This window comes from Leptonychotes weddellii, chromosome 9 (assembly GCF_054177405.1).
Source record: "Leptonychotes weddellii isolate Sample4059 chromosome 9, ASM5417740v2, whole genome shotgun sequence".
Classification (NCBI taxonomy): Eukaryota; Metazoa; Chordata; class Mammalia; order Carnivora; family Phocidae; genus Leptonychotes; species Leptonychotes weddellii.
Window position 1 is genome coordinate 122,371,849 of NC_138377.1, and position 14,198 is coordinate 122,386,046.

The 14,198-nt window shown below is 41.9% G+C and overlaps 2 protein-coding genes across 3 annotated transcripts in view; both read right to left on the bottom strand.

Moving 5' to 3' along the window:
* IQGAP1 (IQ motif containing GTPase activating protein 1) overlaps positions 1-14,198 on the bottom strand; it is a 61,244-nt gene that overhangs the window by 29,787 nt on the left and 17,259 nt on the right. For both annotated transcript variants that reach the window (XM_081831722.1, XM_081831720.1), the window contains exons 10-13: positions 13,489-13,613; positions 11,314-11,477; positions 768-858; positions 406-573 (exon numbers count right to left, since the gene is read on the bottom strand). In XM_081831722.1, the coding sequence (XP_081687848.1) occupies positions 406-573; positions 768-858; positions 11,314-11,477; positions 13,489-13,613 (548 nt within the window). The remainder of the gene's footprint in view (positions 1-405; positions 574-767; positions 859-11,313; positions 11,478-13,488; positions 13,614-14,198) is intronic.
* Positions 11,940-14,198, bottom strand: part of WDR73 (WD repeat domain 73) — a 147,896-nt gene continuing 145,637 nt past the window's right edge. Inside the window, exon 10 of the transcript XR_014148831.1 lies at positions 11,940-11,966. The gene's annotated coding sequence lies outside the window, so the exon portion shown is untranslated. The remainder of the gene's footprint in view (positions 11,967-14,198) is intronic.

Below are 14,198 nucleotides of genomic sequence, written 5' to 3' on the forward strand. Positions count from 1 at the left end.
TTTCAGAAAATTGACCTTTTTAACACAGCTGCCCTTAAGGCGGGTGGGGAGGTAAGAATTAAAAAAAAAAAATTTTTTTTTTAAATGTTTTATTTATTTATTCATGAGAGTCAGAGAGGCAGAGGCAGAGGGAGAAGCAGGCTCTCCGCCTAGCAGGGAGCCCGATGCGGGACTCGATCCCAGGACCCTGGGATCATGACCTGAGCCGAAGGCAGACGCTTAACCATCTGAGCCACCCAGGCGCCCAAAAAAATTTTTTTGTTAAATAGGGATATTATCTCCTTAGGGGCTTTAAAATAAGCCTAAATACTGTGCCTCTACACTAAAGTGTATTTCCCTACAGCTGACCCCTCCCAGATTCAAGTTTTTCCTTTCAAGGCACATATTTACGTCCCCATAACTCACCTGCTGCCAGTTTCTTCTTCTTGGCCTCAGCAAGGTCACTCTGGTAAGTCTCACCACATTCAGGGATGACTCCATACAAGCCGACATCAGGGGAACGAAGGGCACTCAGGGTCTTACCAACATCACCACTCTCCACTGCCTCATTAATGGCATAGATTCCTAGGGCAACTATCCCGGAAGAGAATTGTCACCAGAATAGTTTAGAAAGTGTCTAAAGCCACACACTACTTCACCAACTGTTCGCCTACTGGCAAACTGCCCCCTGCCCACATCCCATCTCTCTATCAAGCTGAATACTGAGGTAGGGAGCCCGGCGCCACCCCCACCCGCCACAGAAACAGAAATAAACCACCGACACGTACACCTCTGTGCTTCTTGGGTGTCTTTGTTGGACTGCCAGATTCCACCTTGAATTTCATCCAACCACAACACAGCTGATTCGTCCTGGGTTTCCTACGCACCATGAAAAAGCAAAAACAATATCAGAGTTATGGAATTAGGGTACAAGAGATCAAGGGGGCTTCTGAGACTCAATCAGATGTAGAAGTTTCAAACACACAAGACACATCAAATAGTCAACTGGGAGAGGCTGGGCATCAAAAACCTGGTAAAAGATTACAAGAGACCTGCCTCAGGTGCAGGTGATGGAGACATGAAGCTGAAGCAAGTGGTTCAGGAGGTCAAGAGCAGCTAGAAGTGGCAGAAGGACCAAACTGGCAAGGGCCTAGGGACTTTATTAGTGTGACAAGGGCCATGCTATGAATATGAACATGTGGTATTTTTCAGAAAGCCCCCTTTGCCAAAATATTGAGATTCTCTATGACTGTTGTTTTTAAGAGCATCAGACTTTATCACAGGAAAAGCCAGAAGCCGTAACAGGCAATCTAAACATAACCCCAGTTTATATTCTAAAACTTGAATGTTAAATCAGTTGTTGGAAACTTAAAAACACATTTTCACACCGAAACATAATAAACAGTGATTAGTTTCCTCAGCATGGCCAACAAAAGCCTCACAGGTCCATAGTGCAGTCTGAATTGAATACCGGGGACACAAATGAAATAGTAGTGTTGGCTTACTTCCCTCTTTCTAAAGACACCTTAGACTCTTTTTTTTTTAAGAGAGAGAGAGCACATGAGCTGGGTGGGTGGAAGGGGCAGAAGGAGGGGGAGGGAAAGAATCTAAAGCAGGTTCCTCACTTAGCACGAAGCCCGACATGGGGCTCGATCTCACAACCCGGAGATCACGACCTAAGCCGAAATCAAGAGTGGGGTGCTTAACTAACTGAACCACCAAGGTGCCCCCAATTTTTTTTCAAGTAGCTTATTGGCAATTGTTTGCTCTGAAGGGCATTTTAAGTAGAACTGTTTGCCAGAAGTATCCTTCTCTAGTATCTTCCAGTTTCCACGGATCTGGCTACCACGCTCTGATTTGGGCACGTGGCTTCGGGATTAGTCCCAGGGACTCTGTGCTGTGAGGGGCAGGCAGCAGAGCTGATATTCTGCCGTCTACCTAGGCTCAGCCTGAGTCAGAAATGCAAACCTCTGATACCAACTTAGCTTTCAACTGTCTCCAACAGGGCTGTCTGTTTGCTCATGCTTCCAAAAGTCAGTATAGGAAGCACCGGCTCAGGAGATTAAGATGGCAGCCTTCTCCACAAGAGGTGAGACACCTCAGGTTTTCAAGTGGCCAGGCTGACAGAGTCATGTCTGAGACGATCCTGGCAGATCCAACAAAATTAACTGCTTCTCAGGCTTGAGCTAATAGCAATCGGGGTAAATGGCAGATCAAAAATCCATTCTGACTGTTTGGTGTAAATACAATCTGACAATCAGACACCTGGGGGCAGGCATTACAACTCTGATGCTGGATGAAGCAGGGTCTGGGCTTCGAGGCAAAATGGGCCTTTTCCCTGCCCTCAGGAGGCCCACCAGCCGAAGTCTCCAAAGCTCAGAGAAGACTTCACTTCCCCCCCCCACATTATTGTGGAGGGAGACACAATGTTTCCCTCCGCAGAGCAAAGCTGTCCCAATTCCTGCAATTTATAAAGCACACTGGTGACAGGATAAGGCCAACAGCAGTCCACTGACATTGAAAGCAGTGATTTACTCCTTTCAAATGCAGAGTTTTACAAAGAAAGATCATTTAAAGAAGTTAAGGTAAGAGCTGGGCTTAGAATCCTAAGAGGCACCGTCCCAGTTTTAAGAAACTGACAGTTGGGAAAGGAAAAGAGTACGCAGACAAATAGAATGCAAGAACAAATCACCAAAGAGCTGCAGAAGTTCGTAAACTCCTACCACCAGTCCCTTTCCGTTACTGAAAACAGAAAATGGCCACACAGAATCCCCCTAAAATCAAACGAATAAATACTGTAAATGCTAAGCAATAGTTTCAATGTGACACAAGAGGATGAGTCAGCTACAGGTTTGTGACAACATAAACAGAGAAATCCTACGCTAGAGGGCTGGAGGTGCAGTCTCCAACAGAGGTAGCCTAAAATCCTCTCACATTAAAACGTTAAGTATTTCTACAGAACCAGGCTCTTTTGGGTTCGCTTTTAAGTTAATCACACATCAGATACCTCTGAGCAGAATCTGCTGTACGCAGAGCTGGGAGGTTTGGCACAACGTTCCTTGCATTCAGAGGAGGGCATTAAGAATTCTGACCATTCAGAGTTGTGCCTTCTCTGCCCCAGGCAGACTAAAGCAAAACAATTAATGCATATCCATGCATACTCCCCTAAGAAACAAGTGACAGAGCTACAGTATGGAAGGCAAAAGAAAGAGAACAGATGGGTGTCTCGGCTGTTGTCAGGGAAAAATGATACAGCAATACGAGGAAAGAGAGACGACATATATCACCTCATCCCAGTGTAAGGAAAGAACAGGTCTCTCAGCTCAAATCAGATCAAATAAGATGACAAAAGCCCCAGGTCCTCCTGCACGCTCTAAAGAGATCACCTAAGATTAACACAAATCATTCAGCAGGAGGTTAAAACTCTGGGCTAGATGTTGTGGAGATTACGGAGATAAAAAAGATTTAATGTGAAAATGCTACATAAAATATGCTGAAATACTGCCCCCTAACAATGCTAAGGCTTAGCACACTGGCTCCATTTCAGAAGAGGTAAAGAGATAGAAACCAGAAATAAGAATCAAAAAGTGGGCAATGATGCAGGTAAAAGAGGTGCAGAAGCCACAAAATATGGAAAAAGTAAAGGGACAAGGGGCAAAAGAATGGCTATCGTGTGTGTGTGTGTGTGTAAAGCACACACTCACACACCTCTAAAGGGCACTTCTTACCCCTTAAAACTTCCTTAGAAATCTCTCCCATTATATGTAGCACGGTGTGCATGTGTGATGATAAAATCTAGGTTGCAGTATATTACGTGTACATGTATGTAATATAGTATTTTCATGGGCCGTCACACATGAAAACCGTGCCACATTATATGAACCACGACATACATGCTGTATACACATGTAAACACACACGCACATGAATCTGAATCTATACAACATACGCACCAACTACGCAACACAAGCCCTGAACAATCAGAATACAGCAGAATCGTAGGGCCCGCGGGTTAGGTACATTAACCCTTTCGTTACTGCACAGTAGCCGTGTACCAAACAGAGTCTTTCAACATCCCAACCACGAGGACAGCCGCACTGGTGCATACCAGCTGATTTCTAGCTGCATGCATGTCTGTCTGTGTACACACATACTAGAGGGTGGGGGAGCAGAACAGAGAGTTACAAGTCATTCGTATCTGTAATTATAAAATGGGTTCCTTGAGAATCCCTGATATCCATGTCTTGGCATTCAGGTATTACTACCCCAGTAATCTACTTTTAGCAAGTATTCCAAAAACACTAAATTTAAATGGAGAGAGAAGTGACCATCAGTGAAAATAGCAGAGTAAGGACATCCAAAAATCCTCTCCTACATAAAAGAAACAAAACCCTGGTAAAAATCGTCAACTTTTCAAAACATCAAAAATTTTGGCTTGCAGCAATCAGAGTTTATTCAAGAAAAAATACTGAGGGCAAAAATGAACTATTGGGATCTCATCAAGATAAAAAGCTTTTGCACAGCAAAGGAAAACAGTCAACAAAACCAAAAGACAACCAACAGAATGAGAGAAGATATTTGCAAATGACATATCAGATAAAGGGCTAGTATCCAATCTATAAAGAACTTATCAAACTCAACACCCAAAGAATAAATAATCCAATCGAGAAATGGGCAGAAGACATGAATAGACATTTCTGCAAAGAAGACATCGAAATGGCCAACAGACACATGAAAAAGTGCTCAACATCACTCGGCATCAGGGAATTACAAATCAAAACCTCAATGAGATACCACCTCACACCAGCCAGAATGGCTAAAATTAACAAGTCAGGAAACGACGGATGTTGGTGAGGATGCAGAGAAAGGGGAACCCTCTTACACTGTTGGTGGGAATGCAAGCTGGTGCAGCCACTCTGGAAAACAGTATGGAGGTTCCTCAAAAAGTTGAAAATAGAGCTACCATACGATCCAGCAATTGCACTACTGGGTATTTACCCCAAAGATACAAATGTAGGGATCTGAAGGGGTACGTGCACCCCAGTGTTTATAGCCGCAATGTCCACAATAGCCAAACTATGGAAAGACCCTAGATATCCATCAACAGATGAATGGATAAAGAAAAAATATATATATGATATATATATATATATATATGAGATATATAGATGTACACACACACACACACACACACACACACAGAGGAATATTATGCAGCCATCAAAAAATGAAATCTTGCCATTTGCAACAACATGGATGGAACTAGAGGGTATTATGCTAAGCAAAATAAGTCAATCAGAGAAAGACAAGTATCATATGATCTCACTGATATGAGGAATTTGAGAAATAGGACAGAGGAAGATAGAGGAAGGGAGGGAAAAATGAACCAAGACAAACCAGAAGGGAGACAAACCATAAGAGACTCTTAATCTCAGGAAACAAACAGTGTTGCTGGAGTGGTGGGGGGTGGGAGGGATGGGGTGGCTGGGTGATGGACATTGGGGAGGGTATGTACTATGGTGAGCACTGTGAATTGTGTAAGATTGACGAATCACAGACCTGTACCCCTGAAACAAGTAATACATTATATGTTAATAAAAAAAAAGAAAAAACATTGAATTGGGACAATTCAACAACTGTGAGCTTTGTGGCACTTTAATTGGCTCCACTCCCATCTGTCTCCCACCACCACCACCACCACACACACACACACACACACACACACACACCCCTCCTCCTTCAGAGCCCCATCTATTCCCAGAGAACTGTCATGAGCCAACCTGTTAGATTTAGATCCCTAGAAAGCCACAGCAAGGCTATCTTCATCTGAACTGACTTAGAGCTTGCCCAGTGCAAACATCCTTTTCTCCAGGGGCATTTATCAAAAACAATAAGACGCACTTGTTTAATACCACAGATGTCTAGAGCAGTGCATAAAAATTTAGGCAAACAATAAGCTAACCAAAAAGCTTAAAAAGAAACGTTTGAGAATGAGACGTCCAGAGAGCTTTGAAAGTCTCTGACATGTTCCTGAGATGGAAATCCAGAAGGCCATAATGCATGTGCAAGCTGTGCACATGCTCATAAGAGATCCGGTAAGGCTGTAAGGGCTTGGCCTTGAGGTTCTGCGCAAGCATGAAGCTAGGTCTAAGGCAGAATTGTAAACTGCCTGGCTGAGCGCTGAAGGTGTGTCCCAACATGCACACACTGGCCCTCAGCAAAGGCTGGGAGCTTTACTGGTTCTAGGCATTTAAAAACACTCTGCCTAGGGGCATCTGGGTGGCTCAGTCCCTTAAAGGTCCAACTCCTGGTTTATGCTCAGGTCATGATCTTAGGGTCATGGGATGGAGCCCCGTGTTGGGCTCCACACTCAGCATAGAGTCTACTTGTCCCTCTCCCTCTGCCCCCCCCATTCTCTCTCTCTCAAATAAATAAGTAAATGAATAAATAAGATCTTTTAAAAAATAAATAAATAAAAATATTCTGCCTAATCATTAGCTGACCTCTAGCTAATCAAGCAGAGACTTCAGTGGCCACACATGACTTAACAGAATTGAAAATCACTAAACAAACAATAGTAACAAAGACAACAGTAAACTCTGAGGATGGAGTAGACTGATTTCCAGAGCTGCCCCATTATTAAAATGTCCAGTTTTCAACAAAAAGTTACAAGACATACAAAGAAACAAGAAAGCATGATTTGACAAAGTACAACATCCATTCATGATAAAAACCCTCAACAAAGTAGGTTTAGAGGGAACATACCTCAACATAATAAAGGCCATATATAAAGAACCCACAGCTAATATCATGCTCAATGGTGAAAAACTGAGAATTTTTCACCTAAGGTCAGGAACAAGACAAAGGATGTCCATTCTCACCACTGTTATTTAACATAGTACTGGGAGTCCTAACCACAACAATCAGACAAGAAATAAAAGGTATCCAAATTGGTAAGGAAGAAGTAAAATTTTCACTGTTTGCAGATGACACGATATTATATATACAAAACCCTAAAGACTCCACCAAAACACTACTAGAACTGATAAATGAATTCAGTAACATTGTAGGATATAAGATCAACATATAGAAATTTGTTGCATTTCTAAACGTTAATAATGAAGCAGCAGAAAGAGAAACTATCTTATCACTTATCACGACGAGGACTGAATAATGTACAGAACTGTTGAATCACTATCTTGTATACCTGAAACTAATAAAACACTGTTATGTTAATTATACTGGAATTAAAATTTTAAAAAGGAAGAAAAAAGAAAATTCTATGAAACTACCAAAGTAGAAAAGAAAAAAAAGAAACAGGAAAGCATGGTTCAAACAGGAAAAAAAGGAAACAAAGGCTTAAATCAGCTATTTTAAATAAGTTCAAAGAATTAAAGAAAACCATCTCTAAAGAACTTAAAGTATAAGAACAATGTCTCAGGCGCCTGGGTGGCTCAGTCGTTAACTGGCTGTCTTCAGCTCAGGTAGTGATCCCAGGGTCCTGGGATCGAGCCCCGCATCAGGCTCCCTGCTCCTCGGGAAGCCTGCTTCTCCCTCTCCCACTCCCCCTGCTTGTGCTCCCTCTTTCGCTGTGTCTCTCTGTCAAATAAATAAATAAAATCTTTTAAAAAAAAAAAGAAAGAAAGAACGATGTCTCACCAGAGAATATCAATAAAGAGAAAGAAATTGTTTTACAAAAAAGAACCAAAGGAGGGGCGCCTGGGTGGCTCAGTTGTTAAGCGTCTGCTTTCGGCTCAGGTCATGATCCCAGGGTCCTGGGATTGAGCCCCGCATAGGGCTCCCTGCTCAGTGGGGAGGTCTGCTTCTCTCTTTCCCTCTCCCCCTGCTTGTGCGCCCTCTCTCCTGTCTTAAAAGAAAAAAAAAAGAACCAAATGAAATTCTGGAGCTGAAAAGTACAATAACTGAAATGAAAAATTCACTAGAGGGACCCAGCAGATTTCAGCATGCAAAAGAAAGAATCAGAGAATTTGGAAGATAGGTCGATTTAAGTTAGACAGTCTAAGGAACAATATCCAGTCTGAGGAACAGTAAGAAAAAAGAATGAGGAAAAAGGAACCGAGCCTCAAAAACCTGTGGACGCCATTAATAATACCGATACACGCATAATGGAATTCCGAGAAGGCAATGAGAAAGGGAAGGAAGAATACAGAACGCTTGAAGAAAATCTGAATAAACCTACAACAAACACAGACATGGAATTAGTAATCAAAACACATTCTACAAAAACAAAGCAAAACAAAACAAAAATACAAGACCATATGACTTCACTGGTGAATTCTACCAAATGTTTAAAGAATTGACACCAGTCTTTCAGAAACTCTTCTAAAACCTAGAAGAGCAAGTAATGCTTCCCAGTTCATTCTACGAGGCCAGTATTACCCTGATACCAAAACCAGACACAAAGATATCACAAGAAAAGAAAACTACAGACCAAATTTAAATTAAGCTCTTTTGCTTGCTAAATTTAGAACTCAGATGATTATTTTTAAAACCACTCCCAAAATGGCTCAGAGGAACTGCTAAGCTGAGGCCTAAAAAAAGCCAATTCTACCAAATATGCAGTCTACACGCAGCAGGGCCTGGCAGTGTTAAGCAAATTTTCCTCTAACCCGCCCCCCACCCCCTTTCTCCTCCTTTGATGAACTCTGAAAGTTATTCCCCAGCAAAAGGAAATGCTTCAAACTCTAGTCATATCCTCTAATGAACTGTCATGACCCAAACAAAAGGAGCAGTCAGGCTTACAGGACGAGTGAGAGGAGGTACAAGTTATATCCTCCAACGACTCTTTCTTTTTAGAGGTTTCCTTTTTTAGGGAACCAGAGCTAGCTTATTCTCCCAAAGCCCACTCCTCTGTCTGTCAGATATAAGATTCCTTCTGGACTTAAATGGTAGCAAAAACAAAGGCCACCACCACTGGCCTTCCCAAAACCACTGCAGCCAGGCCCCAAGTTAGAGATTCGAAATCAGCACGAACAGAGGTAAAGCTTAGGAATCTGTATTTTAAAAATGACTTTTCAAGTGTTTTAACAATCAGCCAAGTTTGGGAGGCTCTGATCCAAAGGATCCAAAGTTAATATCAAAGACAGGGAACTCCATTTACAACTTCCTACAGCCAACTGATCCCTTTTTCTCAGTTTCCTGACCGCACAATGGGAGTTGTGTTTCAGATCACTGACATGCGGCACAATCACGTGCCTCTTAAATGAAACCTAGTACTTGCTATACTTACAGGATTAGGACATGGTAATGCCAACTACTCTCCTGACAATGGAATCAAAGGGGACCTATCAACATGACAGCATTATGCACAACTCCTCTATCCCAACCCAAACTTAAAGAGCCTGCAGAGGTGTGAGTGTATAAAAGCTCCAAAAACACAGAAGCCCTGGTCTGTTTTTCTACCTTTGGCTTCCTAGAAAGAATCTGACCCCTTAAATTCAGAATTTCTATTACAGGGGCACCTGGCTGGCCCTGTCAGTAGAGCAACTCTTGATTCCAGGGTTGTGAGTTCAAGCCCCACATTGGGTGTAGAGATTACTTAAAATTAAAAAAAAAAAAAGAGTTTCTTTTATTTCTTCTGCTTGCTACCCGAACCTCATTGTAGGGATCCTCTAAGTCAGAAAAGAAAGGTGTCCTCCCAACAACGAATTATTAGTTAGGAAGAACCTAAAAGGAGATCACAATTAGAAAAGCAGAAGTAATTATGCCTTAATCATGCAACTAATATCTGGGGGCCTACTATATACAAAGCAACTTCCTACTCAGCAACATGATAAAAAGAGGTATAAATCTTGTCCATTTCCTCAACGAACTAGCTGAGGTAAGACAAACTTTTTAAAAGATATGTTTGTGTTACAATCACCTACGAAAATCTCTATGTTCATTGTCGCATTGCTCCTAATTGCCATTAAGACAGAAACAACCCATGTCCATCAGCTGATGAACAGCTAAAATATGCAACAGCCACACAATGGAATATCATTTGACAGTAAAAAGAAATAAATATGTACTACTAATACACGCTACAACTTGGATAAACCAAGCTAAGTGAAAGAAGCCAGTCACAAAGGACCACGTGTTGTATGATTCCATGTACATGAAATGTCCAGAATAGGCAAATCCATAGACAGAAGTAGACTGCTGGTTGCCTTGAGCAGGAGAGAATGAGAGAAAATGAGAAGTGACTAACTAATGGGAGCCAGGTTTCCTTCTGGGGTGATAAAAATGTTCTAAAATTGATTGCACAATTCTATGAAGACAAAACACCACTGACTTGTACACTTTGAAATGCTGAGATCTATGCTACGTGAATTATATCTCAATCAAAGTTGTTATAAAAACATGTCATTATCTACTAAAGCTTAACACATGTGCATTCCCTATGGCCCATAAATTCTACTTCTAAATGTACACCTAATAAAAATGGTACATATATTTACCAAGAAACATGTACTAAAATATTCAAAGAAGCATTACTTGCAATAGCCAAAAAGTGGGAAACAATCCAAAATTTCCAATAACAATCTATAACCACAGAGTGGAATAGTACACAACAATAAGAATAAACTATTGCTTCTTACAACTGCACAGATGAATTTCACTAACATTGTTAGGCAGAAGAAGCCAGATACAAAAGAGTACATAATGTATGTACTTATATACCATTCAAATACAATTCAAAAACAGGCCAAAAAATCAACCATGGTGTTAAAAACCAGGATTGATTACCAGCAGGTGGGGGAGTGGGGGATGGATGAGGGCAGAATGGGATGCATCAGACAGTTCTGTTAAGCTTTTCATAATCTGACTACCAATTACACAGGTATGCTCACTCTTGAAAATTTATACAACTGTATACTTACATAACTTATACATTTTTTGGATCTTATACTTCAACACAGAATTTACTTAAAGAGACACAAGACGGGGGTCACCTGGATGGCTCAGCTGGTTGGCTCAGTTGGTTGAGTCTGACTCTTGATTTCGGCTCAGGTCATGATCTCAGGGTCATGAGATCCGAGCCCCACGTCAGGCTCCGTGCTGAGCATGGAGCCTGCTTAAGATTCTCTCTCTCCCCCTCTGTCCCTCTCCACCCCTTCCCTCTATTGAAAAAAAAAAAAGAGAGAGAGAGAAGTGTCTACAACAATAACAACAGAGGACCACAAAAAAAAAAATCCAAATGTGTACTGTCACATCTCATGTCCCTCCAGTGCTCTGAATCTAAACATGTCCAGGAAACATCCCTACCTCTCTCTTGGTTCCAGAACGGATGAAGTTCTCTGAACAGAAAGGAACAATTTCACTGCCACTCACCTGGGCTTTCTCTCTCTTTGCTCTGATCAGTGTGTCTTGGTAATGCTGGGCCACCTCTGTAAGGACTCCCTCAAGTTTGGCCGCAGGAATCTGCAGGGCCTGCAGAGTCTTTTGAGCATCACCTTCATCCAGAGCTTCATTAATTAAACCAATGGCTAAAATCCCTAAATATGAAAGGACAAAGGTTAATTTTTGAAATTAAGAAATTATATAAACAAATCAAGTTTTAAACATGCTAAGTAATCAGAAATCCATCCAAGCATTATCATGATTCAAATTATAATTTGCCACCTCTAATATTAAGCAGCATTTAAATTCTTTAAAATTTTAGGTTTGTTTCATTTAAAATAAACTCCCTGGTATCCATACTCCCATTGAAACCTCAAGTCTCTGTTTTTGATTGCTCTAATGTGAAAGTAAAGAGAATTTTGATAAAACTGGTTTTTTTTTTTTTAAAGATTTTATTTATTTATTTGACAGAGACAGAGACAGCGAGAGCGAGAGCAGGAACACAAGCAGGGGGAGTGGGAGAGGGAGAAGCAGGCTTCCCGCCGAGCAGGGAGCCTGATGTGGGGCTCGATCCCAGGACCCTGGGATCATGACCTGAGCCGAAGGCAGACGCTCAACGACTGAGCCACCCAGGCGCCCCAAAACTGGCTTTTATAGTATAGCTTTCAAGTACATTCCAATGTGTGATCAAAACCATTTCTGATTCACAAAATGTTAGAGTTCAAGGGATGGTAAAAAGTCACCTGATTCCACATCTTTAAGAAAAGATGAGGCTCAGATTTCTTCCTCGAAATTCCACTGTGAACAAGTGGAGGCAGATGCGACCCCAGGGCTCCCCACCCTAAGGCAAGGCTCTTCTCACCAAATCAATGGAATATTTCTCACAGGAAATACAAATTAAAACTAGAAATATTCACTCCTCAAGTATCTCAGGCAGCTGTGCTACTTTTGTAAAGATTCTGTGGTATAATAAAAACTTGGCTGACCTTTGACCCCAGTTCCTGGGAAGGAACTACTAACCTCCATTAGAATTTCCTAAATGATTGGATTATCTCTGTTATTCAGGCTTCTAGGACCTGAGTTTATACTAACAAGGTGGGCCCCTGGATAATCTCAGGATGGGGGCTGGTCATGCTGGAAATACCAACCACATGATCAGAATACCGGGGCTTTGAGCCCCATGATATTGTGATATCAGCCCAGCCTACCTATCTCCAGGGAGGGGAGGTGGACTGGAAACGGAGTTTAATGACATGGCCACTAGTCAACCCTTCACAATCATCCTTGAAAACCTCTGGCTACCCAAAGTTCAGGAGAGCGTCCCTGATTGTGATACACATCCTGAGGACACATAAGCTTGGCATTTGGGACCCTACTATATTTGGGATCACCCTATAGGTCTCCTGTTTTGGCCAGTCCTGATTTGTATCCTTTCCAGTAAAACTATAATCATAAATACAGCACTAAGTTCTGCTAAGTCCCTCTAGCAAATTATTGAATCTGAGGGGGCTGTTGAGGGAAGCTCTGAGTCTATAGCCAGTTTCTCAGAAGTGTAGTGACCTGGGAACTCCTCAGAGCTTGTGGCTGGTATCTGAAATGAGAGGAGTCTTATGGAAGCCTGAACCCTACACCCATGCAAGATGACGTAACTCGGAGTGGTTAGTGTCAGAACTACTTGTTATAAAACATTTAAAAATAACAGATAATGTTCAGGGGCGCCTGGGTGGCTGAGTTGTTAGGCCTCTGCCTTCGGCTCAGGTCATGGTCCCACGGTCCTGGGATCGAGCCCCGCATCAGGCTCCCTGCTCAGCGGGAAGCCTGCTTCTCCCTCTCCCGCTCCCCCTGCTTGTGTTCCCTTTCTCGCTGTGTCTCTCTCTGTCAAATAAATAAATAAAATCTTTAAAAACAACAACAACAACAAAACCAGATCATGTTTAAGTCACCTCCTGGAAACTTTTTAGTTCTTATTACATACACACCTAATTGTACCAGTTGCCTGATGTTTTGAAAATACTCAACCTTAGTTTTTTGTGATACACACACACACACACACACACACACAAATTTCCAAAAAATCTTTCTAGTAGTGTTTAGAACCAGTTCATGGGATCACACACATCTTTAATAGTTCCATTATTTGAGGGGATGGTTACGCAGATTACTCACTCTCATGTTCCTCCTGCACCACCAGATTCACATGGTCCACACAGGCTTGGATGTCATTCCATGTAATAAATGCATTATTTTCTGCATGTGCCTGAGTTTTCAGTTTCATCAGCTCATCGAGATACCTGCCCCATTCCCCCAACAAAAAAGACAATAAAGTGCAACGTAAGAAAAGGGACTTTCAGGATTATCAGGGATGACAGGAATGGGAAGACTGGAGACAAAGTATCCAAAGAACAAAGACAGCTAAGGTACTCGCATAGCTTCACATACGCTAGAGAACAACTCTGAGACTGAGGAGTTACCGTCAACAAAATGTGAAAATGTAAGGATATCACTTATTCTTTTTCTTTTAAATTTTTTTGTTTGTGTTTAAGTAATCTCTACACACAATGTGGGGCTCAAACTCACAACCCCAAGGTCAAGAGTTGCATGCTCCTCTGATTGAGCCAGCTAGGCACCCCCAGAATATCACTTATTCTTAACAGTCTGTTACATGTTCTAAATTCCAGGTATCACCAGCGAAGAATCAGAGGCAGTATCTTAAGCAATTCCTCTAAAGACAAGAAAACAAGGCCATGGACCAGCTAACAAAGGTAGAAGGAAGGATAAATCAAGATATCATCCTTAGGGGCGCCGGGCTGGCTCAGTTAGTACAGCATGCCAACTCTTGATCTTGGGGTTGTGAGTTCAAGCCGCACGTAGGGGCT